General features: G+C 42.2%; 1 protein-coding gene across 3 annotated transcripts in view; it reads left to right on the top strand.

Moving 5' to 3' along the window:
- The first annotated feature begins 1,933 nt into the window (after positions 1 to 1,933).
- Positions 1,934 to 27,541, top strand: part of CELF2 (CUGBP Elav-like family member 2) — a 309,637-nt gene continuing 284,029 nt past the window's right edge. The window contains exon 1 of one of the 3 annotated variants that reach the window (XM_089906516.1): positions 1,934 to 2,100. In XM_089906516.1, coding sequence (XP_089762642.1) covers positions 1,949 to 2,100 — 152 coding nt within the window. In that variant the 5' untranslated portion in view covers positions 1,934 to 1,948. Of the gene's footprint in view, positions 2,101 to 6,413; positions 6,635 to 27,541 lie in introns of those variants that run through there. The other 2 variants (XM_022580273.3, XM_030761776.2) reach the window with 2 other exon arrangements.

Genomic DNA, 27,541 nt, shown 5'->3' with positions numbered 1-27,541 from the left:
AGAGGGAACAGTGGGTAACAAGGTATCAAGTGGTGTATAATGAGGGGAGGGGGTCTTGAAGGATGGAAAAGGGAGCAGGAAAGGGAAGTTATCCTTAGAACACCCCGGATTCGTCTTTGTTATTAAAACAAAGCCAAATAAAATCCTTAATTTCGTCACCTTTCTTCCTCAGACCTCAAAGTCATTCACATCTCTCCTCCTCTCTCACGTTGCCATATTCCTATGAAATAGTACAAATGTAGCTGTTAGCCGCCACCAGAGAGTATGAGAGACTAAGAGATTGGGCAACATAAAGGCTTACACTCAGCCATAGTGATAAGATAAGATAACACATTTCCACTTAGCTTGGGTAGATTGCTACACCACTTTTCCATGAAGATTTTGGGTAGTTCTTTTAAGAGAAAGAAAAAAAGAATTTTTTTTCCCTAACGGACTTTATGGGAATGAGCATCAAAAGCAAATTTAAAGAGAAAGTCATTTGGGATTTCCAAAAACCTCTATCATAAGCTAAAAATAGTTAGAGATTTGAACCATATTATAGGGAAAAAAATAAATTTCCTGTGCTCAAAACCTTAATGTATTTTCAACCTACATGTCACTTTAATAGCTTGGTTATGTAATTGCTGTAGTAATAATTAGGTTAACACCTCGTACCTCTCATCAGAGGATCGTGGTAGATTTTGATTTTTCAGCCATCCATCCCTACAGGGAAATGATGGCCACGCACATGCAAAGGTCTAGATGATGAATCAGAAAATTAAATGACGTGTTCCCAGTGTCAGTCCACTCTTTGACAGAATCAAGTGCAGAATCTAACAGGTTTGATTCTTAAATCTTATCATCTTTTTCACTCCGCTTGCAAGTAGCATTTGTCTTAAAGAGTCTGATCTGCATCCACTGTGTCAGATGACTTCTGATCCTCGGAAGGAAAAGCTCTTTGACGGGGATCCATCATCATTGTGGGTAAAGCAGATTCATGTGTTCTCTTTTACACACAATGCAAGCATTTGGTCTCTTTAATCCTTCCTCTTCTTCAAGATGTATTTGTTTAGAAGAGGGAGGGACATTGAGGCCAGTGGGGCTTTCATGCCTCCCGAGAGTCCCTCTCAAGTCCTGATTTTGCTTCTCGCCAAGATCAGTCTCAGAAAACACCCGCCCCCCCACCCCCACCCCCACCCCCACCCCCCACCCACTAAGTCTTAAAACTTCCTTTCCGCCCCCACCTGTTGCTGCTTTCTCTCTAGACCTAATGTTATGCCTACTGCTATATCCACCCAGCTGTCCCCACTCAGCTGCTGTGTTTCATCAAACAGTAGTTTCTCTTTTTGAAATTTACAGCATGTGACAGTAAGATGAGAACTTCTGACCACTTGGGGAAAACATTTCTTGGGGGTGGTGGGTGTTCAAGGGCAGATTGCCAGGGAACTCAAAACCCCACTCTGATAGGTATAAATTTTGTTCCCACCGCCAGGCTGGCACCAGATAAAGCTATACCTGATACAGTTTGAAAAATCTCAGCATCTTCAAGCGGCTGCTGGGACATTCCTTCAGAGGTTGTTTTTTCTGAGTGCCTTTGTGTACATATCACCAGGACAGCCTTTTTCTCCTCCCCGCCCTTTCTCCAGTCTTCTCTTTCCCAATTTTCATATATTTACTCACTTCATGGGACGTGATCTTCCATCCTCCCCCTCCACCCTGTGATGATGTCTGGAAAGGAAGCACCCCAGAGACAGCTGTTCCGAGTTGAGAACTCAGCCTTGGTCGAGGCAAACTTGATTTCCCTGACAGATGAGCCACCAAGACTTTTCACTTTTGTGGTCACCTGCCTCCTCAGACCCACAGCTGTGGAGGAGACCGTCTGGCATTGTCTGGCTTCCGTTTGAGAGAGAAAGAGGGAGAAAGAAAGAGAAAGCTGAAGGGGGAGGGAAATAAGGCAGCAGGGGGAATAATGGAGAAAGGAAAAGGGAAAGGCAAGTCCGAGAGGGAAGTGATAGGCTGGTTGGGCTCAGGGTCTGACAGGTCCACAGTATTAGCATTTCATCCCCTTGGAATGGAAACTTCTGGAAACCCGAAAGGGGCATCTCATTTCCGAGCGCGGAGGTATGTATACAAAGAACCCATCTTCCATTGGAGGGTCTCTTCAGAAGGGAGAGAGATTCACCATTATGTCTTTTGGCTCTATTGAAAACAGATTCAGAAAAACACAAGATTGCAAAAAGCCAGTAGCAGCTGTTCTCAAGGGAGAGCGACGGCTTAAAATTCCCGTACAAATGTAAAATCAGAGTTTAATAACGATGTCATCTTTATTGGCGTGTGATTTTACTGAAGTCGTTTTAGGAATGTGATAAAGTCGCCATTCCAGAAGCTTTCAAAATGGGGGGGGGAATAAGATCATTTTAAACTTGATTGGTGATATAAGTATTTTTTAAGGGATACCTTTATGGAGCTAAGAAAATATAGATTTATAATGTATCACTTAGGGATCTATTTGGGGATTTTTTATGCGCATAAAGACACTTGTTTATTTTTACAAGTTGCTGATGAAACTGGGGTAAGCCAAGAACAAACACATGACCGCAAAGTCAGATACTTTCCCAGGTACTTCAAATTCACGTGGATTTCAAACTTATTGGCTGGAAAACGCCCAGTGATGGGAACCCCCCCCCCCCTTCTAGGGTCTTTCTTACTCCAAACAGCTCTCAGTAAACTTGGCTTTAAAAAAAAAAAAAAGGAACAGCTATTTAATAAAATTTGAATTTAAAAATGTGATGGGGAAAGATGTTTTGGATATGTTTTTAATAAAGAGCCAGGAGTGAGGGGAGAAAAACCCTTTTGTGAAGGTGGCTGTTTGAGGAGATGGAACAGTATTGGTACATCTGTAGTTGCATGGCCGACTGTCTACTGCTTTTAAGGAGATTGCAACCCGTGACGTTATGCATAGGAATAATTAAAAAATGGAAATTTGTCACAAAATATACAGGGCTGTCTGCAGGAGAAGGAAATTAACTGTTGGGTTATAAACGTGCATCACTATCTATCAGACTCCAGTCTCTAAGTTATGGTATAAACTTTGTGCAAAAATGTTGAAAGATCTATAGTCAGGGGGCTCTATCCTGGTTCATTGATGAAGATGGGTGATAGGAGTCGGATACCTTCCATTCGAGCAGTGTGACTCCATTTACAAACACATTTATTAGCATTCTGTTTCTATGGAGAGGTTTTTGGTTTTTTTTTTTTTAAATGCCAGTGATAATTCAGTGCTCAAACAATGACCACTGGAGAAACCTCAGTTTGAGATGAGGCATGGGGAGGGGGCGGTGTGCTGAAACAGCACAGTGCACGCAATTGCCTTGGAAGGCCTCATATAAAAATGAGGTCATTCAGAAACTTTCCCTTGAAGTGCTTCCAATTCTTGAATTGCCTTTTGTTTGGGAAATGAATAGCAAGTTGATTAAAAAGAAAAAAAAATAGACAATTAGGGATGGTAGGGGGATGGGCTTCGGGAAGAGCTTAAGGTTTTTCTACAGTGAAGCTAAAATGGTGAGGAAACTGCATTGTTCCCAACAGCCCCGTCCCTAGGGATGTCAGCACACAGAGGTGTCACCTACCAAGTCAGGTCTAGGAGGGGGGCTCGCTCATGGCCTCACCCCCTTTCACTGCTGTTGATAAGATCCTTGGCTATAAAATAGCTTCACTGAACCCCACGTGTTTAGCAGCGGCCCAGACGAGCTGTCTGCAAAATAATTCCAACTGCCAAAACATGATACCTGATGGCTCGTTTACGGCGTGAAAATTAAAAAAGGGGGCCCCGTCGAGTTGTTTGAGATTTTTTTTTCCTTCTGGCAAAGCATTCAGATGAGAAATTGAAGCTTTTCATCAGGTGGTATTTGGTTGGGTGTTTTTGTTTTTAAGCGCAAGAGCTTTTAAAATTTGTATTTTTAAAAACAGCTCTTGTGTAGGTGCTGTGATCATGGAAACAAAACCCTATAGGGTGTGTGTGTGTGTGTTTGTATATTTTGTTTCTCTCTGGCACCTAAATTAAGTGCCTATGCAATCACTCTATTATTTATGTATTTGGCAGCCAAACTATTTCAGCTCAGCTACATCCAGAAGCTTTCCTTGGTTCCCCTCGTCACTGTATTTCATGTTAGAGTTTTCTTTTATATCTGACCCTGGTTTTGCTTCTAACTTTAAATGGCAAAAGCAAATGTGCTTTGAAAACTCTGGGACTCACTGTAGTTGTTAAATAAGGCAGTAACCTATGCACTAGGAATTCTTTCTCTATGACCTACTTACATACTTCTTCACCCTCCTTATAGTATGATTAAAAGCTGCTTTGAATCCACTATTGCCTCAAGGGATTTGAGCCTAGAATTTAACAAACTGCTGAGAAGGCTTAAGTCAGTAAGAGGCCTTCCCTACAGTGTCTCCCAAATAATTCACATGCAATTAAAGAGAGAATAAATATTTCAGAAGTCTATGTGTTAATGATGCTTTTTCTACCTTATAGAATGTAGATGTACATGGAGCTTCATTCCATAGCGGATTTGAAAATATTTTCCTTTTTGATTAACGCAGTTGTGTTTTGCTTCTGTTCTGGATGCCGGTTCTGTTAGTTCGTTCTTCAGATAATTTTATTATAGAGTCAGCTGTTTATATACATTTGGGAGTTATGTAAATAATGTCTAGAAAATCAGGAACAGTCAAGGTTTGTCTCATTTATCTGGCTAATTACTTTATTAAGGTTATTGAAAGACCAACAAAATTCTTATCATTTCAAAGGCAGCCTGCAGAAGCTAGGGTCGGGAAAAAATGTAGCTTAGTATTATTAGGAAGAGTTGGGGCATTTGGGGTATAAGAATTGATTTTACCCCATCTGTTTTTCAGTTCTTTATGAACCTAGCCCTGATTCCTCAGAAAGGCAATATTTTCAACTGAAGGTTAGTCCTAGCCCTATGTCTTGGAATTAGAACCATCTTGGTCAAAAGCCAGATATGTTGTTCAGCTGAAGAAGGAAATCAAGTCAATTAAGTATGGACTTAATTGAATACACCAGGCCTGTTATTCCAAATTGCTCAATGCAGCAAGTCTGGATCTACAGTTGATATGTGGATTTAATATTGGTATATAAGTATCCATTTTTCTTCATAATCTCTAAAGATGATCACTTCTCATTATATAACAGAAGAAACTGGTGAGAAAAGATGAAAACAATTTTTTCTCCATGTTGTCTGATACGTTTAACACCACGTGATACAATTAACTCCACGTGACTTAGTTGTTTAACCCTCTGACTACTGTGAATACACCCCCAGGTGTGATGTCATTTCAAAATAAAATTTAAAGTGATGGTTAATAAAAGAGGCAAACTATAAGACTTCTGGTTTGCAATTTATGAGGTTGCTTTAGAATGTGAAATAGGCCACAAAGAAGTTTTACAGACTGGAGACATTGTGAAAATTTCAGTTTCATCTAAATAACTGAGCAACAAAACAATGATGAGAGCGCCAGATTAGAACATCACCATATAAAAATACTTCTAAGAATTTTCACAAGTCACTCGGGAAAATTAAACTCCCTTCTTTGTGAGAATTCTGCCCTATTTCTCAATTCTTATTAGTACATTGGTCACAGATCTTAAATGAGCATTTAAGCTTCATGGCCATTACAGACCTAACACTCTTTTCATGAAGCCACACTGTTGGTTTTTAATCATTGTATTTAAATACTTCGAGATAACCAACTTGTGATGTATCGTTTGAAAAGAAAACGTGATTTATCACTATTTTACTCCCGTGTACTTCTTAATGTTTTCAAGATGATACAAAAGGAAATATAATCGTGCAGAGACTGATGAATCTTTCTCCTTGTAAAGCACGGAAAAGTCCGCAAATGTCACTTGGGCCGTTTATCTGATATTTACTTTGGCTCAACCACGAATGCTATTTCAGTTGAGTTCATACACTGGCGAGCAGAGCCCACCGAGGAGCATTTAAACAACCCCCCGTGATGATTCGTCTCTCGTGGCTTCAGTTGGGGAGTTTGGGTGCGCTCGTGGAGTGCACCGGCCTTGGGCAATACGGTGGTACTAAACCCACGACAAGCGGTGGGTGAGTCGGGCCTCGTGCCAGGCTCCTGGAAATAGGGGACCGGACAGAGTCAGCGCTGGGGACGAGTGTGCGTGTCTGGCTGCCGGGGAACCTAGGCCGGGTGGCCGGGGGGGGGGGGGGGGGGGCGATTTGTCCAGGGGGCGGTCCCTCCGCCTCCTCCTCCCCCCGGGGGCCGGGCGTGCGGGCCCGCAGGGGTTAAGCGGCGGCGCGGCGGGCACGGAGCTCCGCCCCCGGTCGCCGCACCTGGCGCTGGGCAGCCCGCGGCCCGGGCGCTGGCTGTCGGCGGGGATTGGCGGAGAGCCGCGGAGAGAGAATGTGACAAGTGCCGGCTCGGGCGGCCGCCGCGGGGAGGCCGCGCGCACCTGTCCCTGCCCGTCTGCGCCGCCCGCCACCACTCGGCCGCGCGCACCGCCGCCCCCCGCACCCGAGCGCAGAGCGCGCGCCGCGAACATGACTTCTGCCTTCAAGCTGGATTTCCTCCCGGACATGATGGTTGAGGGCCGCCTGCTAGTTCCCGACCGAATGTGAGTTTGGCCGCCCGGCCGCCTCCGGGTCACCGGCCCGGAGCCCCGCGCAGGGAGAGGGCGGGCTGTGGCGCTCCTGAGCCCCGGGGACGCGGGGGGGTGGCTCCGGTTCGGCCGCGCCCTGTGGTTCAGAGCCGGCGCTGGACGCGGGGTGGTGGGAGCGTGTCTGGAGGAGCGGCGGGGACCAGCGAGCGGGGCGCGGTGCCCGGGGTGGGGCGGAGAGCGTGGACCGGCCAGCCGGACGCGGGTTCCCGGGGTCTGGGCTTGGGGTCCGGCCCGCGAGGACAGGAGAGCGTGGCGCGGCGTCCCAGGGTGGGGTGCGCGCGTGCACGCTCGTGTCATTTGAAATTCGGGGCTGCTGGAGCTCTCGTGGCCCATTTAAATATCCCTTCTTACCAAATTGCTCGCTTCTCTGACTTACCCTTTGCAAAAATTGCTTTCTTAGGATGGGAGAGTGGAAGGAGGGGAGAAAAAAAAAAGGGTGGGGGGAGATAATTATAAAGCATGAAAATAGCCAGGTGTACTCTGTTGCAGAAATTAGAGGTAATTTTTAGGTAATCACGGTGATTTGTCTGATATGCAGTCTATAATTTAATAATTAATGTGATTCTGGTTGTTTTACACGTCGGCAAACTAGAGAGTTTATTGGGAGAAGTCAAGAGCTGGGATTCCTGAGGAAGGGAAAATATGCCTAATTTTTCTTGGGCTCGTTAGTCTTGATAGGAAAGTTTCTCTTATCAGCTGGGTCACTCTGAAGGCAATGGGATCTGCTTGTATTTCAGGAGTGTTTGAAAAGACGACCTAGAAGGTTGTCAGGAGTGGATCTGAAAGGTCTGTGTCAATTTCAGACTTGGAATATATACAGTTGTTTCTTGTCAGGCAAGAAATGTGATAGTGAATCTAGGCTACAATTAATCGAGTGAAAAAGGGACTGCTATCCTTGGTAAGAGTAGGTATAAAATGTTTCCTATTGTACACACCCTGAGAGAAGCATTCATATTCTTTCTGGCACTTCGCTCTATCCTGTGCAATTCTCAGGCCATTCTGAGCTTTATGATCCATTTCCCTGGCAACTAACTTTCCCCTACGGTGCTAGATTCTTTTTCTAGGATGTTAAATGTTACGAGCTGAGAGATTCTTGAGAAACTCCACAGTGGCCAATTATTTGAGCTCCTAGGATTTGGGAGAGAAAAAAAAAAAGCTGGGGAGAGGGATGAAAGTCTGTTAAATGTGAATTGTCCTTCTAGTCGATATTAAGAATGTTAACTTGCTTTTACACATGATCAGGTTCATTGTCCCAACTAAGATAATCAGATAATGTAAATTAAAATATTGAATTTCCCTTTGGCAGTTTTCTCTGTGAAAGTAATCTTGATTAGTACTGTTCCCATGATATTTGTTTTGAGAGATATCTGTCCTCTCCCCCCTCTTAAAAGGGCTATCTGTATAGGCGTTTATTACATGTTTGCACATTAGCTAGTTTGAAAGTTCTGTGTTTTCTCCTCTGTAAGAGAGTTGGGGCCGAACCAAAGAATTGGCTTGATCGTTGTTTTAAATCGATGGTCACCTGCTAAGAATACTCTCTGAATGTAAAGTGTTAATGGCCTCTGAAAGATGCTATCTCTTGTCAGTTAAATTATTAATTATGGAAGTTTAATTTGTCCTTTTCATTTGGTGGATGAATGTGGCTCATTCAAACTGTTTGCTCTGAATAGAGCCTTTTTGTCTTAGTGATAGAGTCGGCTAGACAAATCCTAATATAACTTCTACCCACTTCTCTTCCATGTGTTAGTTATTTTGGAATCAAACTCAAATTGTTTTCAGTGTTTGTCAACTCTTGCTTAATTGAACCTAGAAAAAAAGAAAAACAGGATTTGTAAATGATAACTTTATTATTTGTTTCCAAGATAATGATTTTATGTTTCCTTAGCCCTGAGAACACTGTAGCATGTTTTCCAAAAGAGTTTGTAATTAACTCACGTTAGAGACTGTCTTTGGGGAATAGGGGTGCGTGAGAAGGAATGTGATAAGTTGAAAATGCTTGAAACCCGCTCGAAGTATATCTTATCACCAAGATAGCTTTGTGGGTTTATTGTTTTCTGGACCGGTGGTTATTTATGGTATATTGCCATTCGGACTAAATTGCCGTCAGCTAGATTGTTGGCCTGTTCCTAAAAGGAACTTATATAAAGCACAGGGCTTTTCTGGTGTTGATTTTCTAAAGAAGTAGAACATATTTTCAATGACGTTTTCCCACAAGAATATATTAGATAAGTTTGCAAGATGTAATATGTTTGAGTCCTCAAGGCAGATGAACAAATAGCTTTTGAGGTAAATGATTACGCTTCATGGCCCCATGAGCCATCAAGTGTTTAAAGAGCCCAGATCGTTTAAGGCTCTGTAGTGGGTATAGAATTGTTATGACATAGGCTTCAAAGTCTTGGGGTTTTAAATGTTCAACATCGAAACTGTACATGGAAATGGACCTTTTAAATAATCTTAACTATCAAAGTTTTGTTGTCTTTGTGTTTAGAATGTCATTTGCAAAAAAGCGTAATGAAATAGAATGTCATTTGCAAAAAAGCATAATGAAAATAAAAACTGATATTTTAAAAATTCTGTTCTAAACTGGGGCACTTGGTTTTGTATTGGAGTCGGGGATGAGTGTCTTTCTTTGTTTCACCTTTTGAATGATCGTATGTATGCATTGGGCTTCCTTTTTTTTTAATGTTGTTGAATTTTTACACAAATTTTAAACAATCTAAGACATGCTATCTTGGAATTGAGAAATTACAGGTGGAAAAATCTATGAATGCACCTTTAAACACGTTAGTTCAGATTTGTGATGTTAGAATAACATGCTGAGGAGAAGCTACCAGTAAATTAATACGAAATCTTATTTTCTTCACATTCGGTGAGTGACCTTACTGACAAGGAGAAAAAGTTATCCTGAGCATTAACCTTTTGGTTGAGTCCTCCCAAGTTGGGATAACCGGAAGGATGTCTATCAGGGTCTAATTAAACTGAACGGCAGTTCTAGGGATGTAATTGTTAACGTTGAAAGAGGCTTTGGAGACCATCTCACCAGACCTCCTTGTTTTATAGATGAAGAAGCTAGTACAGGGGCAATGGGACCAGTCCAAGAAGGCAGTGTAATTACTGTTTCCCTCTCCCCACTAAAATGAGAAGAACATGAGTCATTCATTGAATACCTGCTATGTACCAGGACACTTTATATACGCTGTCATAGTAGATATGCAAGGTGGGTATTGCACCCATTTTACAGGTGATACTTAAAGAGATTACATTCTTGCACATGCCACGTAGGCAGTAAATGGCAAAGCTGTGGTTTGCTTGTGTGTGTGTGTGCACACGTGTGTTATATAAATGCACGTTTATGTGTTGACGAGAGAAGAGAGGACTGTGAGTTTTTGTTGGGAAACCATAATTGTCACTTGAGAATGATGGAGCATTGTAGGAAATACATATCACCGATTCAGGATTGACTCTCTAATTTGATTCAAATTAGTGCATTGATCACTCTCTTGTTTGATTCACATTCACACTGTTATTCCATATGCTAATGAGCTAAAGAGAATATACTTTAATTAAAAACTTTTTTTTGTTTACTGAGTACCAGCAAGATGAAGGTCAAAGACATTGAGTTCCCTTTTTTTTTCCATATGGCATTTAAAGTATATTTAGGAAATGCCATTACCAATAATAAAATAGAGCACTGAGATTCGTCACCCGATTCCTTGATAGACATGAGAGGAAATTAAAATGCAAAGACTCTAAAAAGAGCTGTGTGTATGGTTCTTTAAGGAAATTTTTAAAGAAGTATTTTCAGGTAGGATTTCTCAGGCCTATTTCAGTGTCAGCTGCTTCCTGAAACCGAAAACTCCTCCCACAGTGGCATTTTAGAACACTGAGGTTATCTTTGATCTGGGTTAGAGATATTATTGTAATTGTTGAGCATTGCTATTTAATTGTAATTTGCTGGATTGAGATGACTCTGACATCTTTTGATGAGATGCGGTGAGCTGGGAGGAATAAGAACCTTGCGAGACAAGATGAAAAGAAGATAAGATTTTCAGGTATGAACCTAGTGGTTCACGGGATCATTAAGAATGTTTTCCATCTCCGAGTGGTTACGTACTCCCCCCACCCCTGCTCTCACCACTATAATAATAGTATATTTGGCCTCTGATGAAAGGCTGCAGTTTCCTTCCTTTTTTTACATATATCCCCAGACTTTTCATTTCTCCTTACTCTTACCTTGTGGTTTTCTTACAGGTTCAACACTCATTCCCTTCTCATGAAAAGACGGGTAATAATCTGATAAACGTGATCATGGTTGAGGCTTATATGTAGACATGGATTATGGGGGGGGGTCTGATGTCACTGTAGCAACCAACCCCACAGCTGTTTATACTACCAGTATCTCTTATTTGCATTTCGGTGGGAAACCTGGGTATTTTCAACACATTACAAGGAGCCCAATGATAAATCAGTAAGTCATTGATGTCTTTCACTTCCTATGCTGAACCTCACCCAAACTTAAAAAGTCTTTATTTCCAATTTAGAGTGTTAGTACTGGAGGGTTTTATTTATTCAGGGGAAGCTTGGATTTTTGCTTTGTGTTGGTGGATTAGGCCATCACGAAGAGTTAGCTATTTCTCAGTGTCATATTTGTTCTACAAAACTGCAGAAGGGGGAGGCTTTGGAAAGTACGAATGATTTCCTGTTCTTTAGCACCTCCCCGTTCTCGTGCCCTTGTGTGTGTTTCCAGTATCAGGGAGCTGGTGGGGAATATAAGGAAGCCAGCGACGGTGCTGTGCTACTCGTGTAGCAGTGCAGAAAATGCATTTTTATTTTTCCTTAAGAAAAAGCTCTTGCTGAACTTCAGGGGAAACGGAGCTGCACATTCCTGGAAAAACCTTGGTGGGAAACAAAAACTATTTAGCGCGGTAAATGTGATGCTCACAGGTAATTGTAAAATAATTATCCCCCTTTAGCATCATCACTGTTTAATTGTGCCATCCAGTATTCTCATGCTCTGAATCTAGATGTGAAGGGATGGACCCCCCCCCCCCCGCCCCCGCCATCTCCTCCTGGGACTGTCCTTTTCATTTACTGTGAGCTTTAGACTCTTCCGGAAGGACTTGAAAAAGAAAGGGGGAAACATACAGGGGGTTTTCAGCAGTTTCACTCTGCCCATTTGTTCTAAATCACGACAGAAAGTGATTACTCCAACTGGTTTTATAGAAATACAATTCCACTTATGTGGTTGAAATGCCTTGTGAGCATATTTGAGATTTACGCTTTCACAGTGCTACCCCCGGAGTTTTATGAACAGTCGGTTTTATGAACTGCAGATTGTATATTATGTTCAGATACGGAGAGTGACGCTTTAAAATCAGCCGATGATTTAAAATGGAATGCTAACAAATATGTGATCATATGGCTCTCAAAATGGCAGATGAGTACAAATTCGGTTTTTGGTTACATTTTAATTACTCCGTTTGAATGAATGCCTCAGAGCCAACTTGCTGGCGAATTACTAGACCCATTTTTTTTGGTCCAGTTTTCCCTCCTAAATATGTATGTAAATTAAGTTTAGGCTGCATTTAGACTAAAATACCATCTTGGTTTATTATTCTCAACTTTTCTGCCAGACTTGTGTGGCCGTTTACTTAAGGTCAGATTTTAAATAAAGAAACCTGTTTGAAAGAGACCTCAGTTTAAATGATCTGTGCTCCCTTTCCAGCAGCAGAAGGGTAAGAGACAGATAGATACAGGATTCCTTTAATAGGGATAGTGCTTCAAAAATGGGGTACGTGAAGTGTTCGGATTTTAAGCCTTAATAATGAAAAGTCAGAGGTTTGCTTTCTCGGGGAGATTGTTGATGGCTCTGTCACGACCACGGAACTCAAGTTCCCCCAACCCAGCAGCTGGTGTGTCTGACATTTATAGGCTCAAGCAGGACTGAAGATTTCCGAGGTTCACAGATGATGGTGCTGACTCACTCCTCAGAGAGAAGGCAGTTAATTGCAGCTGATTTCTTTGACATTTGACATCATTTTTGCACAGCTTTAAAAATTTTTTTTCTTGAGTGTCATGGGAGTGAATAGTTCTTCAGCTTCCATACTAGGATCGAAAATTCTGTGTTTTGATGCTGAAAGGCTTAACTTTCATGTCTTTTCAGAAGGGAGTTCATAGCTGGACTTGGGCTCATTAAATTTTTTTAAAATTTAAATTTGTTTATTTTTGGCTGCATTGGGTGTTCATCGCTGCGTGCGGGCTTTCTCTAGTTGCGGCGAGGGAGGGCTACTCTTCGTTGTGGTACGTGGGCTTCTCATTGCAGTGGCTTCTCTTGTTGCGGAGCATGGGCTCTAGGCACGCGGGCTTCAGTAGTTGTGGCACACGGGCTTAGTTGCTCCATGCATGGGGGAATCTTCCTGGACCAGGGCTCGAACCCGTGACCCCTGCATTGGCAGACGGATTCTTAAGCACTGCGCCACCAGGGAAGTCCCGGCCTCATTACATTTTAAGGTGGTATTTTAGATCCTTTTCCTTGAATGATGTCTTCCTATCTCCTCGTCTCCCCCAATAACAGGAAAGTTGTACCACATTTATGTGACACAAAATCAGTTGGTCCTTTAGGCTAAAAGAGGAGAATAATTTGTTATTCACCTGGCTGTAAATGTGTATATAAAATGTGTGCACACACATGTATATATACATATGTATGTAAATATAGGTGAAACATATATATGGAAAACTAGCTTGGGCATAATTCCTCACTTTCTTAAAATATCTTCCGTTTAATGGCCTTTGGCTCTAAAAGTTAGGAAATACGTGTACAACGTAACATGTGTTTAATGGATTCTTACGTTCATAACTGAAACGGTTAAGATTCAAGAAGGTTTAACATCTTGACCAAAGATGTACCTCATATTAGTGACACTGCTAGAAGTAGTTCTTAGGACTTTGTTTTGACTCTTTGGCCCAGAACCTCAGAGTAGCTTTTGTTAAAATACAGAAAAGAGGGTCACTGTGATGGTCCTGTCATACCTTCTGGGTGAAAAGCTGAGACTCTTCCCACCCAGTTGAGTGGCTTTTCTCTCCTTGCCACAAAGTCCCCAGACTTGGGGACGTTTCTCAGTTGCAGTTGAGTTGTTGCTACTGCCAAGACCTTATTTATAGTCTTCAAGTAGGAAGAAAGAAAGACTTCACAGAAGCCTGACAGTAGACCCTCCACTGATATTTTTTCGTGTAGACACGCTGGTGCCCACCAGACCAAATTCCTCACCGTGTGCTTCTTGCCTGCTGCCGCCATCTTGTATGGTCCATGCCATTATCCCATAGCTTCCTATCGCTGTTGAAACGAGAACTCAAAATTTTGATTGTGTCTAGTGGGACTCCAACACATCAACTGAACATCTTAAAAAGGCTAGAGCTATGGGAGATCTATGCAGCTGTAAGGAGGTAAATTGGTGTAAACCTTCTTCAACATGCATGCACACCTCTCACCCAGTTGTTTTCTCTGTGCATCTCCAGAGTAGACCTTGGGTGTCACATAGGTGAAGCAAATGCAGGCTGAAATCTGACATTTCATTTTCTCCTTGGAAAAAAAATCTTTGGGGAATAACAAAAGTGAAAGATAATAGGAAAATGCGTAAGGAAGGAAAGCTTTCGGTAGCGGACTAACGGTATTCATTTTGTGATGCTTTGACTCAGCGCTCCTGATTCTTTGTACCCTAACTCAGGCTTCTTCAGGTCATCAACAGAACAGCTCTTCCTGAAGTTTTCTTTCTGCCTTTCCTAGGTTTTCCTGATGTATATCTTTTCTGTTCTTTTATTTGAATCTTCTCTAAGATTCAGTGGGCTTCTCTAAGCCCCATTAATTATCCCTCGTCTGAGCAGTTTCCTAAATTTCAAGAGAAGGGGCCACATCCGTCTACAGCACAGTTCTCAGAACCACAGCCTTGAGAGGGAAGACAGCGTCCAAACACCTTGGTCATCACTTGCAGTAAATTCCACTGGCACAGCTGTGTGTTTCTGTGCATAAAACTACATTTTGACTTCCTAGGCTACAGAAGGGGTGTTGAGTTTTCTGGTTGGGCAGAAGGGCAGCATATTTCGAATGATTAACTTTATGGATGTCATTGTCTTGGCCCGCTATATTTGGCTGTGCTGCAGCTGTGTTTGCCTTCTCAAAATTGTCACCAGGAGGCCTCCAACTGCAATTATTCCCTTCAGTTCGTGCTTGTAGCATCCTTCCTTGTGACTCCCGTGGTCCACCCCGCCATCTTGCCTGGGCATCAGGATTCAAAGGCAACACGCAAGCCCTGATGGCTGGTTAACACGACTGGCAGCTCCATCTCGAGACAATAATATTAAGTCACCTACATTTTACATTCTAATGCGACCTGTCAGGGTACTTCTTTCTTTTCACAAAAAGCCCATATTTTCCTCTTTTTTCCTACTTCTCTCTTCCTCTTCGACGGCAAAAAGTTGCTGCCAGCATCTACTGACGGGCAATAATATTTCTTCCGTTTCTGTATTACTAGAGCACTTCCGAGCAGGTTTTTACTTACTTCCGGTGTTTCCATGTCCCTCACAGAGCACCGTGTTGAAGAGGAGACTTAAAGGCAGAGCATTTTTTTTTTTTTTCCTGTTAGTTGAGCTCCTGCCACAGAATCTTCTTTTCTCTCAGGAAGATTTTAGGAAAGATTGTTCTTTGTATAGAAACCATTTTAATTCTGTTGGCTATGTGTGAGTTTTAACCTTGAGTTAGAACTTCCTCATGGGTCGTTTCTGCTTGTCGGGGACGCTTGCCCTGCGTCGAGATCTGCTGTGTGTAGCAGAATGGCATCACCAGCGACATGGCTTTATGGTCTCTCCAGCAATGCGTTAGAAGGTCATCCTTGAAGGCTAAGGGTCCTTTACTAAACAGGAGTCTTCTGCCTTCTCCTGGCTTGTCTTCTGACTTGTTCCATGCCCCTTTCAAGTCTCAGGTGACTTGTCAAGATTCCTCATCTAGAAAATAAGGATAATAAGATATGCTTCTTACCTGTGCCCCAGAATTATTGTGAAGCTAATGTCGGGAGAGGAGTTATAACCTGAGTATTTTACAGCTTTGTGGTACTTAAGATCGACTGCAAGTCCACCTGCCTTTCCTGGGGGAATGAAACTCAGGGAGACTTCATTACAGCTGACCAGTTAATGTTTTCTTCCTCAGAACATTCATGCTTTAAAGTCTCAGCCAAAGACCCAGAAAGCAGTATGGCTTTTTATAGACGTGCAGAAAATGCTCCGTCAGGACCACATTAAGAAGACTGATTTTTTTTTTCTCTCCTCTTTCTGCTTGATGATTGAGAAATAAAATACAGTTTGTGTTCCAACTGTGAACTCGTGGTCAGACCTTGCATTCTGGGATGGGGTGAAGCAAAAAGCAATATCTCCATCCTGGTATCTCCGTAAATGCATTTGGAAAAGCCCCTCTCTACATCAGCTGAAATAGCTCTTGATTTTCTTATGGGAGGAGACTCCGCTGCACCATAGGAAGGCTGCTTCTCACGTGATGGGACTCCTAACCCCCGCAAAAACCCAACTCTTAAGAAAACAATTTCAATGATGTGAACGTGGTGGCGAGTATTGTAGACCCTGCCACCTGCTGGCCTCATTAGGTGCTCAGGCCGCAACATGCCAGGAGAGTCTCTGAAGGAGGAAAGGACTTGGAAAAGGAATCAGCGATTTTAGGAGTTGGCACCATGGGTGGAGGTGTGCATCCCGCCACAGGATTCATCATAGTTATTGTTTTTCTGCTGTACTGTACCGGCCCTTCTTCTCCTGACATAGCCGGTAAGGCCCTTGAAGTCCTGAGAAGCCAGAGCTGCTACAGCTAGTGTGAAGGTTTGCTCCTAACGTTTTAAGTCACTTGATTGATTAAGATCAGACATGATCAGATTCAGTTGGGAAGCTCAGAGCCTCCTCTGAGTCCATTTAGCTGAGGAATGTCCTCCATGGTGGGCCAGAGGCCACGCAGCACCCACTCTGGCCAAGAGAGTGATGTTGCCTGTGAGACACTGCCCCCGCCCCACCCCCCCCCCCCAGGCCATGAACATGAACTCCCGAACCAAGAATCCCGTGCCCCCGTAGCAAACCACTTTGCGCTAGGCTGAACTCGGGCACTATCCCAGATAATGGCTGTTTCTGACATTGTTGGGAGAGGAACATGAGGTCTGTGGATGAAATCTGGCAGAATCTTTCGAGAAGGGTCTGCCTTGCAGATACTACAGATGTTTCTCTACAAATTGATGAGTTCTTTGTAGTTGGCACATTTTCTCTTAGCGTCAAGGACGTCTAAGTGACTTTATAGGCAGCCTTTCAATTGGGCCAAGATTTTGTGTCCAGCTGTCATAAAAAGTGACCAAAATTAGACTCTTGTCAGCCTCAGAAGCCACGGGATGGCCTTTATCTCGCCTCTGACTGTGTCTTGTTTTTTTCAGGTCTACTCAGAACATGATACTTCTGATCCACAATGATTTGAGTTGTCTGTTCAATAAAATAATGATGTCTACCTAGAAGCCAAAATATGTTTTCTGGTGTCAACAAAACTGTAATTCTTTGACAGTGAAATACTTCTTTTTAGTATGTTTCTCCTAATTCTGATTGCTAACGCTTTAAAGGATGTTGCCTTCCTGTGGGTACGCTTTCTGAAATGTTTTATGACATTTGCTGTTCTTGATTTAGGATATACTGTGGGTTAGCCATTAAGCTAAGAGATTTGTATAAATTATCAGTAATCTTCAGAAAACTTTTGTAAGATAAGTTGTTCCAATTTTTGCAAATGAGAAAAGGGAGGTTCTAGAAGGTAAAGGCACATATCTGTGTCCATTTCCAAAGCCTGAGCTCTTTCAACTGTGCCACCTTCCATTCTGGCCCAGAAGGTTGCTTTGTCTTTCGAGGGATCCTTAGAACCTTGTATGACCATAAACAGGTTGAACTTCTAGATGTGTTGGCGAATTTGCAGCTGAGTTTGTGGATCCTGAGTATGAAATAGTTTCTTAGCTATGACCTAATAATGATGACCTGCTTTTTATATGCTCTTTCACGTAAATTTCTTGGTTTTGTTTCACAGCCAGACCAGTTTCTGAGTTTAGAAGGCAAGAGTGTTGTAAAAGTTGTCAGAAGAAAGGGGCACCGTAGCAAAGCCAAGATATCTTGATGCTAGAGGCAGGGTCTTACAGCTGAGATAAGGAAGCAATTAACATTGAATGTTAAGGTGGCTCGTTATTCTTCATTTAAAAAGATCACTGCCTGAAAGAGAAAAACAAATATCTATGCTAACACATATATATGGAATCTAAAAAAAAAAAAAGGTTCTGAAGAACCTAGGGGCAGGACAGGAGTAAAGCCACAGATGTAGAGAATGGACTTGAGGGCATGGGGAGGGAGAAGGGTAAGCTGGGACGAAGTGAGAGTGGCAATGACATATATACACTATCTAATGTAATACAGATAGCTAGTGGGAAGCAGCCACATAGCACAGGGAGATCAACTTCGTGCTTTGTGACCACCTAGAGGGGTGGGTTAGAGACGGTGGGAGGGAGATGCAAGAGGGAGGAGATGTGGGGACATATGTATACGTATAGCTGATTCACTTCGATATACAGCAGTAACTAACACACCAGTGTAGAGCAATTATACTCCAATAAAGATGTTAAAAATAAATAAATAAACTTTAAAAAGAGAGAATGAACTGCCTCTTCCAGGAAGAAGTTTCTTTGGGGGATTTCATTAGACACCTGGCATCCCACCCTGCATTTACTTCCAACTTCCTGATTTTTGCATTGATTTAGAGGAACACCTTTCTCAGGGTGCCTCCAGCCCATAGTGTGCCTTCTTGTGAATTAGAATAAAGCTCTTGGGTGGCATTCGGTCCCCATTGTCCCCTTCATGTGGTGACTTGCTGCTGTGTCCTTTCTACAGTTACTTGGAGTTTTAACCTCCTCCTTCATAAATGAGCCAGAGGGGTCGGCAGTAGAACAAGTGACTCTGAACACGATAACACATGGATTTTAGATGACTGACAGTGGTGACCAACTCAGCCGTGGCCCCTGGTCCCTTTCAAGTGTCAGTATACCTTTGACCTTTCCATAGCATTTTGCTCAAGTGCATAAACATGTGATGGGACTCTGGGTTTTCAGCAAATCAGTGATGTGTGTTTCCTGCGTAGCTATCCAGAGTAAAGGAACGGACAATAGAAAAGTTAGCTTAGAATTCATGCCTGGGTTGGTCTAACCCACACCACCATTTTTAGCCTGTCGAAATGCCTTTACTCTTAGGCGCCGCGCGTTGTAACCTAAGAGGATGTGATTGGAGTGGAGTTTTCGTGCCCCATGTGCTTATTGTATTCTTGCTACTGATGCATGCATTATCTGTAATTACATTTTCAAGTGACTGAAAATTGCAGGCTTTGTTGAACAAAAATACAGCCAAAGAATGGAATGTATATCCACTCCACCCTCATTATAAGGCTTTCAGAAATCAAACTATAAGGCCCAATGCCGTGGCTCTCAACAACATGATACCAACTCCATTCTCTGATGTTTGAACACTTCGTCAAAATGCTGGGTTCCCAATGATGATCATAAAATTGGAGGAAAACGTTGTTACTCTTTTAGTACTTTGTCGGCTCCATTGTCAACGCTGTCACAGTGACAGCACCTCTCGCAAATCCTCTTTCCAGGATGTAAAACCGGAAACCATGATTTGATTTAGATCCAGGCATGGTGGGCCAAGTTGAGGGAGTTGGTTGAGGTGAAGACGTTGTTGCCTTCCTGGGACAGATACTGTTATATCTGTACAACATTATATTGTCTTCAAGCAGCCTCACCTCCCACCTAGGGTGCAATTAAAAAAAAAAAAAGATTGTCCCCATGGGGACCTACTGCAAGGTAAACTCTTACCTTGGTCTTAGAGCCTGGCCATGGGACGAAGAAAACATTCTGGCCAACCTTGCTCTTCTAGACACAGGATAAGACCCCATGTCTAATTTCAGTGAGAGCTTAAGCCACGTGGAATTTTAAAAAAGAGAATCTGACATGTCTGACCTTAGTATTTTGCTCATCGTTGATTAGCATCTGAAAATCCAGGGAACCCATGAAATAGAAAATGTTCCCTGGTTTTGGGGTGGAAAGCAAACGGGAGGAAGAAATTATGGTGATGTTGTTACTGTTAATTTGTTTATAAGGTATTAAACTTGTCATTTTCATGATGGTTCACAAAATCACAACTCACTCTCTAGGCCCTAGTAGAGTTCAAACTCTTAGCAAAACTAAAGAAAAAAATCATTGTGATGCTTTAATCCAGAAAAGGAACAGAGTCAGGCTGCTCAGAAAACCCACCAGCCTTTCCTGATTCTGTCGAGTGCTGCCCTTTCAGGTGGGACCCCCATGTCATCAAAGAAATGTTTATCAGGTCATAATTAAAGTGTGGACAGTTGAAATCCATTTAGTTCTGGTGTATACCTGGTGAATTGGATGCTCCTGTGTGTGTGTGTGTGTGTGTACATATACACACATATATATGTATGTTACCTTTTCTAACATAAATTATACATTTAAACGTGTACAGTTGGATTTTGGACAGACCACTTTATACTGTAATAATAAAGTTACGTTCAGTATTTTTAACATTCATGGAGCTGAAATGAGATAATTTGGAGGTCCAAGTAAAGGGCTTTCTATGTAATACAACGCGTCAACAAGGGTTGTGTGTGTGTGTTTCATTTTTAAAAATGTAAAGGGATTGTTGTAGCTGTTGACGCTTCTTTTGCGGCGGAAACTGAGACCTAGTCAGTCTCCATAATATAATTGCCCGATTGTGAGGTACAAATGAGGGCAGCTTGATTTGTGTATTTCATCAGTTCTCTCTGTGGATTACAAACACCCCTTCATGTTCAGCAGCACACTTTTTTTTGACAGGTTATGTGTTTGTCTGTAAGTGCCTGGGCTTCCAATAGCTTGGGTTCTTAACCAATCAGCACAACTTACTTTAAGAAATGTAATTAGCCTAGAACCAAAGTTAATTAGCTTTTAAAGTTGTCTGATTCTCAGGGTTTCTTGTTTGCTGCTACAGTAGCAAATTGATTCCATTGTGGTGTAGTAGATAGAGCGGGAGCCAGGAAGTGTGTAGTCGTTTTACAGTTTGTCCTGCAGATTGAATAGTTAAAATTAAGTTGGACAGCTGAGGAGTTGAGGATTTATGAGTCACAGCTGACCTGTTATTTGGCTGAATTGATCAGTTGTTCTGTGGAAACCACCTATACATTTTCTGTACTGAAATCTGTTTCTTTTTTTTTTCTTTTTATAACTCTGAAATTCCTGCTAGTGAACAAGAGTCGCAGCGTGTATTGTCAACCTCAACACAAACATTTGAAGTCTCATAATGTACTGAATGGTTACTGCCTGTTCTTGGTGTTACAAAAATCTTCTAGAGTGTTAACAGTGGTTCATATTTTAAGTTAAACATTTGGTTACTCTGAGCTTTTGTCTATCACTTTGTTTCTTTTTCTGGGATATACTGGTTTAAGATGAAGAAGGCTTTGCACTATTTGCTTTGGGTTCTGTTAAATTAGTAAAGGATTTTCTTGTTGGGAAATAAAAATTTAACTGTTACATCTTTCTGAAGACCTTTGTATATTTTGGAGATTAATCCTTTGCCCGTTTCATTTGCAAATATTTTCCATTCTGAGGGTTGTCTTTTCATCTTGCTTATGGTTTCCTTTGCTGTGCAAAAGCTTTTAAGTTTCATGGTGAGTGGGAAGCTGCTGCCTAGCACAAGGAGATCAACTCGATGCTTTGTGATGACCTAGAGGGGTGGGATAGGGAGGGAGGGAGAGAGGCTCAAGAGGGAGGGGATATGGGGATATATGTATACATGTAGCTGATTCACTTTGTTGTACAGCAGAAACTAACACAACGCTGTGAAGCATTTCTACTCCGATAAAGATGTGGGAAAAAAAAGACCTTCGTTCAGCATCCTGTAGATCAGATGAGGGAAATATGATATTGCCTCATCAATTTTTTTTTTTTTTTTTTTTTGCTATACCTAGATCCTTCCTAGAAACCTTACAAATATTACTAAGAACACTAAGTGGAAGAAATATGGTCTCTTGGTGGTGACGTGCATGTACATTTATGATCTTGGCCATTTGGATTGTAGAATCCAGGCAGCCTGAGAGATGGGGGAAAACAACATTAACCAAAATCTGTAATATTGCGATTCTTTCCCATCTAAAAAAAGCTGCAAGAGTAATAGTGCCTTACCTACTGCATTAGGTCTGACTGGATCAGGTATGATCCACAGAAATAACTGTGCAAGCAAAGAAATCTGGCTTTTTATCCTGTCAAACCTTTTGCTCCCTCAACTTCCTTTAGACAAACTCTTGATTTTACTCTAGATCTAGAATCTCGAGAGCAAGTAGGCATGGAGAGTGAAAATAAGCTGATGGCATAGCAGCCACTTAACTGGTGTTCCAGTTATGACCCCCAGGTTGGAACTCAAAACACAGTGCGTATGTGTCCTGGTTTGCTGGGATACTCCCAGTTTGTACCTATCGTCCTGGCGTCATCACTAATAGCATCCACCTTTCACTCTAAAGAGTGTCCCAGTTTGGATGATAAATTACGTGGCCCCCCTTCTCATGTCTGATCCTGTATCACTAGCTTTCTTAAATATAAACATGTTTGCCAGCTTTTAAAAGTCTATACATAGGACTAACCCAAACCTTTGCACAAAAAGGATTATCCATGCTTTGAAACGTTCAGAAAAAGCAATTTCTAGCCTCTCTTTCTCTGACCCATTCCCTTACCTAAAGTTATTCAAAATTGAACAGAAGTTTCCTTGCTGTTTTTTAATGTGTTAGTATCCTGCTGGGCACCTTTGGGACAGGCTAGCTCATTAACTTATGTTTCTTTCTAACCAGAATCTCTTGTCCTGGGAAATTCCCGTGGACGTCTTTGTCTGAGCACCCTTCCCCCAGCACACGGGTTCAGTGTTTGAGGACCCTGAGACCAGATTTACAAAGCTGCGTTTCCCTTCAGTTCCGTTAAATTCATGAAATAACTTTGCCCCATTCTGGAAAGCTCAACTAGGTGGCTCAGTTCTGTTAAGATTCAGCTAGAGCGTGACAAGGGCCAGAAAATGATCTGATGGCGCAGGCTTTGTTTGTCCTCACACTGCCCGTGGTGAGACAGTAGCAGCCGGAGCCCAGCCAAGGTATTAATGATGACCCCAGGGTGCCCACCTATATTTTTGAGTTTTAATCTCTGGTATGCTTTTTTGTCCTCTTCCACACGAATTGGTCTTTCTCCTTTGGTGCTGGAACTTCAGAGGATTTGTGCAATCTGTGTTTAAAATCGATTTCCTGATTTTTAACATTTATACCCAGCTGTTTGTTATTCAGTGCAGCCATCAGCATCCGAGTCTCAATGGACCATGTAATGTGCAGCTGTAGTCAGATGTAATGCTTCTGCTCCCTAAATGTTTCCATTAGAAGCTTAGAGAGGCAGGCTAAAGACTGCTGATAACCAGGTTGCCGGCATTAATTTACCCTCTGGAGCTACACACATTCTGCCTGGCAATTGTATTTCACGACCAACAAGCAGAGCAGTGTTTGCAAGCTCCATCCCTGGTAGTAATGTTGACACTGTATATATCAAGTACATCCACACTGATATGAAAGGTACTTGTACCGCTAATTCAGGCGGCAGGAAGCTGTCTGATCTGCATGCATAAATACTCTGGAAGTAAGGTTGCTCTCAAGAAACGTCAGCCAGGATTCATATCAAACCTTGGCCCAGATTAAAATAGGTTCATAAACTAGTCTCTTGAAGAGAACATTTCTTAGGAAAAATCATTTTAGGATCATTTCTCTGCCGTCTATAGTCAGACCTTGTTTCTAATTTGCATTTATTGTTCAAATCTGTGTTTCCTTTTGTATTTGTATGATGTATCTTTGTTTAGAGGCTACAGCTTCTACCAAATTTAATTACTTCCCTCGGAGGCTTTAAATTGAGGGCAGCTTCTATTAATTGTTAATTACATTCCCCTGCCATTTACACGGCAAAGGTGCAGTTACTAATTGAGGGTCTGTTCTGTACAGTGATAAGCGACTTCTTCAGCCTCAATATTTATGTTTCTCTGGGGACCGATTTTTATTTCTCTAATCTTATCCTTTATTAAACATAAAAGTAGATATTCCAGTGATATATTGGCCATTCCTATGATCCAGTGTTGTTGTGTATCCCAGAGAAATACATGGGAATCATACTTGGCTCTGTGTTGCCATCTGGTGGTGTCTTGATCTTTTTTAGCCTTCTTAGACCAGTTTCTGATGAGAAGATGGTACTCCAGGGCCTGTTCCTTTCTTAGTTTTAGCCCACAGCGTCTCTGGGGATTTAAAATTAGCCTCCTTCCGCACTGGTGGCCGAGGGAAGCATCAGTATGGCTCAGTGTCTTTTGTGTCATTAAGTACGCATTGCATGTCTTCTAGATATTAGGCATCTTGCATTACTCAGTCTTTGATTCTCAGCTTGTCGTTCTCAACCTTCCTTTTCTAGACGGCTTATATCCTCAACTAACCTGTCCAGCCTGACTGGGGTGGGGGGAAACTGTGTCTCAGCGTTTGACCTGGGTTTCTATCTGGGTGTCCTTTGGTGAGCGGTGTTTCTGCCTCAGTGGCCGGGCTTCGAGTCAATCGTGGGAGCTGGTGGATGGAGTCCATCTGCTCGGTGTTAACTACTTCCTGAGTGACAACCCTTGAGTTGGCCGTAGTTCCATTTCAAGAATTTATTAAGAGCGTTATGAATCTCAGGAAGGGTTTGGTAATTTACTGAAAAAGCAGTGAGAGTTGTTTTTTCATTTATTTATTAGACATGATATTTCACAAGATGAAGTTACCTCCCAGCCCAGGCTGAGCTGTTTCATTTTTTACTGACATTTCCATCTCCTCTTTGAAATGGATCTGCCATAATAGTTGGTTTTCGTGTCATGATGTGCTTCTGTTCCATAGCCCCAAACGTTTTTTTAAAAATCATAAAGGTAGAGAGCAAGAAAGAACCAAGCTATAGGTTGAATTAATGAACAGGGCAAAGTGAAAAGCATTAAATCCTTCGTTATTGAGTTTAGGTTTATAGGAAAACCAAAGTGATGTTAGTTCGTGGTTTTTAGTGGATTTTGTCAAAATGCTTGACAGTGGGGAGGGGGAAGGGTAAACTGGGACGAAGTGAAAGAGGGGCATGGTGATATATACACTACCAAATATAAAATAGCTAGTGGGAAGCAGCCACATAGCACAGGGAGTTCAGCTCGGTGCTTTGTGACCACCTAGTGGGGTGGGATAGGGAGGGTGGGAGGGAGATGCAAGAGGGAGGAGATATGGGAACATATGTATATGTATAGCTGATTCGCTTTGCTATAAAGCAGAAACTAACACACCATTCCATTGTAAAGCAATTATACCCCAATAAAGATGTTTAAAAAAAAAAATGCTTGACAGTGCCTAGACCTCCAGTAGATAGCCGTGCTAAGTTAGAAATCTACCATCTCTGATAGCAAGAGATGCCAAAGGCAGGCATGCGCAGTGCTGTCTGTCCCTCAGCTGCTAGAGGTGGCTGCCTCTGGAGGGACCAAGCCACACTGGGCAAGGAGGAGCCTGGCTCAGATTGGGGCATGGGCGGGGAACGACCCACTTCAGCCTCATTGGAGAAATGACTTCCCTCTACCCCACCTGCATTCCGGCTTCTGTTTGTGAAATCCTCTTGCATCTGGCCTATATTCTTAAGGGGAAAAAAAAAAAAAGCTTCTGATTCTTAGAAAGAATGTGTGGAAGGTGATTTGCACTGTGTTACGTTGCCAGGTTGTGCTGGTGGAGGTATGTGGTGTGTGAAACTGTGGGGCTTATTAAGTTATTGATACAGGAGGGTTGTCGACTTAGGCAAGGTGTGAAGATAATCCTATTAGAAAGTGATTACTCTTCTACCGGAAATGCATTAAAAGAGTTATGGTGCTGGGACAGAAGGGATCCTGACAGAATTTATGGGATCAATTCAATATTATGCGGTACACAGCCATCAAAATGAATTCTGGGGTGAAACTTAGAATATCCATTGCAGCCCTGCAGCACTGATTTCGTACATAATATACCCATCCATGTAGAGATCAGACATAAATTACAAATGGAGGTGGGGTTCAATGCTCTTTCTTAAGGATTTTTTTTAATTGAAGTGTTTATTTATAATGTGTTAATTTCTGCTGTACAGCAAAGTAATTCAGTTATACGTATATACTTTTTCATATTCCTTTCCATTATGGTTTATCACAGGACATTGAATATAGTTCCCTGTGCTGTACAGTAGGACCTTGCTGTTTATCCATTTTATATATAATAGCTTGCATCTGCTAATCCCGAACTCCCAAGGATTATGGTTTTAAAATGTGCTATATAACCTTTTGTATAAATGTCCCACATAAAACTCTTTTAATATTTGGAACCCCCAGGTATGGGCTTGAAATCAGATAATTAGGCTAAATTATACAGGTTGGGTTCATTTTTATTAAAGCATTTCTGGCAGGGATGAAACTCCATTATTAAACGTGATTTTGGAATTAAAACTGGAAAGCTTTACAGAATCTTGGAAATGGAGGGAGGGGGGTAGTACCTTCGGTGGGAAGCCGACTGCCTTGCCCTCTCATTCCATCCCCCCCCACCGCTGCACCCCACAGCCGAGCGCCCCGTACTCCCTTGGCATCCTGTACCTGTGTGCCCGCAGCAGCATCCTGAGTCCTGTCCCATCTCTCCCATTAGACTATGGCACCCTGAAATCAGAAACCAAGATTCAGTGAGCTGATGCCCCCAGCACCTAGAACTTCATACAACTCAGAGGAGGTGAGGGCGCATCACGTTACGTGAAAAAGGAAGAAGAGTCGAGAACTAACATTGCTAGGATTGAAATGAACTGAGCAAATTCTCCTGGAGCTCCTGCCATAGGCCAGGGTGTGGGACACACAGGCAAAAGCATGTCATCGGAGCTGACATCGGCACTTCCTGAAATCCTTGAGTTCAGACTCTTAGGGCACCAAGCTGAGTGCCCTAAAACTGGACTTCAGGGCTCTTTGGCTGTGGACTTAGTCATTGGCCTCTAGAGGCACCACTTTGCCGTATTTGTCCAGGTGTACGTTTGAGTCCCTACGTAAGTGTTATGAACTTCTAAATGCACGTTATTGAAGAAGAAGAAATTTAAGAATCACAAGTCTGTTTCTAAAGCTTTATTGAAAGCCACTCAGTGGAAAATAGGTGTTAAGTGTGCTTCATAACTCTGGTCATTGAAGTAGGAACTTGCATACCAGTTTTTCAGGCTAGTTTCATTACAGAATAAGGGATAATTATATATTTCCTACATTTTACACTTTTATGCCAGTGCCCTGGAGGAGACCACAGGCCTAAGCAATTCAAATATGCAGATAGAGAATTTTTTAAACCCCTTATGACTTCAGAACATAATATACATTGAGGGGCTGGGGCAGGGAAGACAGTGGTATTATTTTCTCTATTATGATTTTATGAAGCTAATATTATTATGTCACCTCTACAGAAGGGATCTCAAAGACATTCTAGGGATCGAGAAGAACAAAATGTGTTGATCTGGGCTATTAGAAACCAGTTTTTAATTGAAGATTTCCCATTTTCTGGGAGTTCAGTGTCTCTTAGGAAAATGTAAATTTTGAAAAAATGTATCATTTCCATGTCATTGGCAAGGGGACCAGGTGATTCCAAGGGAAACAGGGGCAGGAGGAAGTGAAAGAAATCCCGTGCCAGTGCAAAGCGGAAGG

The sequence above is a fragment of the Delphinapterus leucas genome, chromosome 2 (assembly GCF_059928025.1).
Source record: "Delphinapterus leucas isolate spDelLeu-1000000601 "Yukka" chromosome 2, BTC_Dleu_Yukka2, whole genome shotgun sequence".
Classification (NCBI taxonomy): Eukaryota; Metazoa; Chordata; class Mammalia; order Artiodactyla; family Monodontidae; genus Delphinapterus; species Delphinapterus leucas.
Note: the sequence above shows the minus strand (reverse complement) of the source record. Positions and strands in the feature narration are given on the sequence as shown.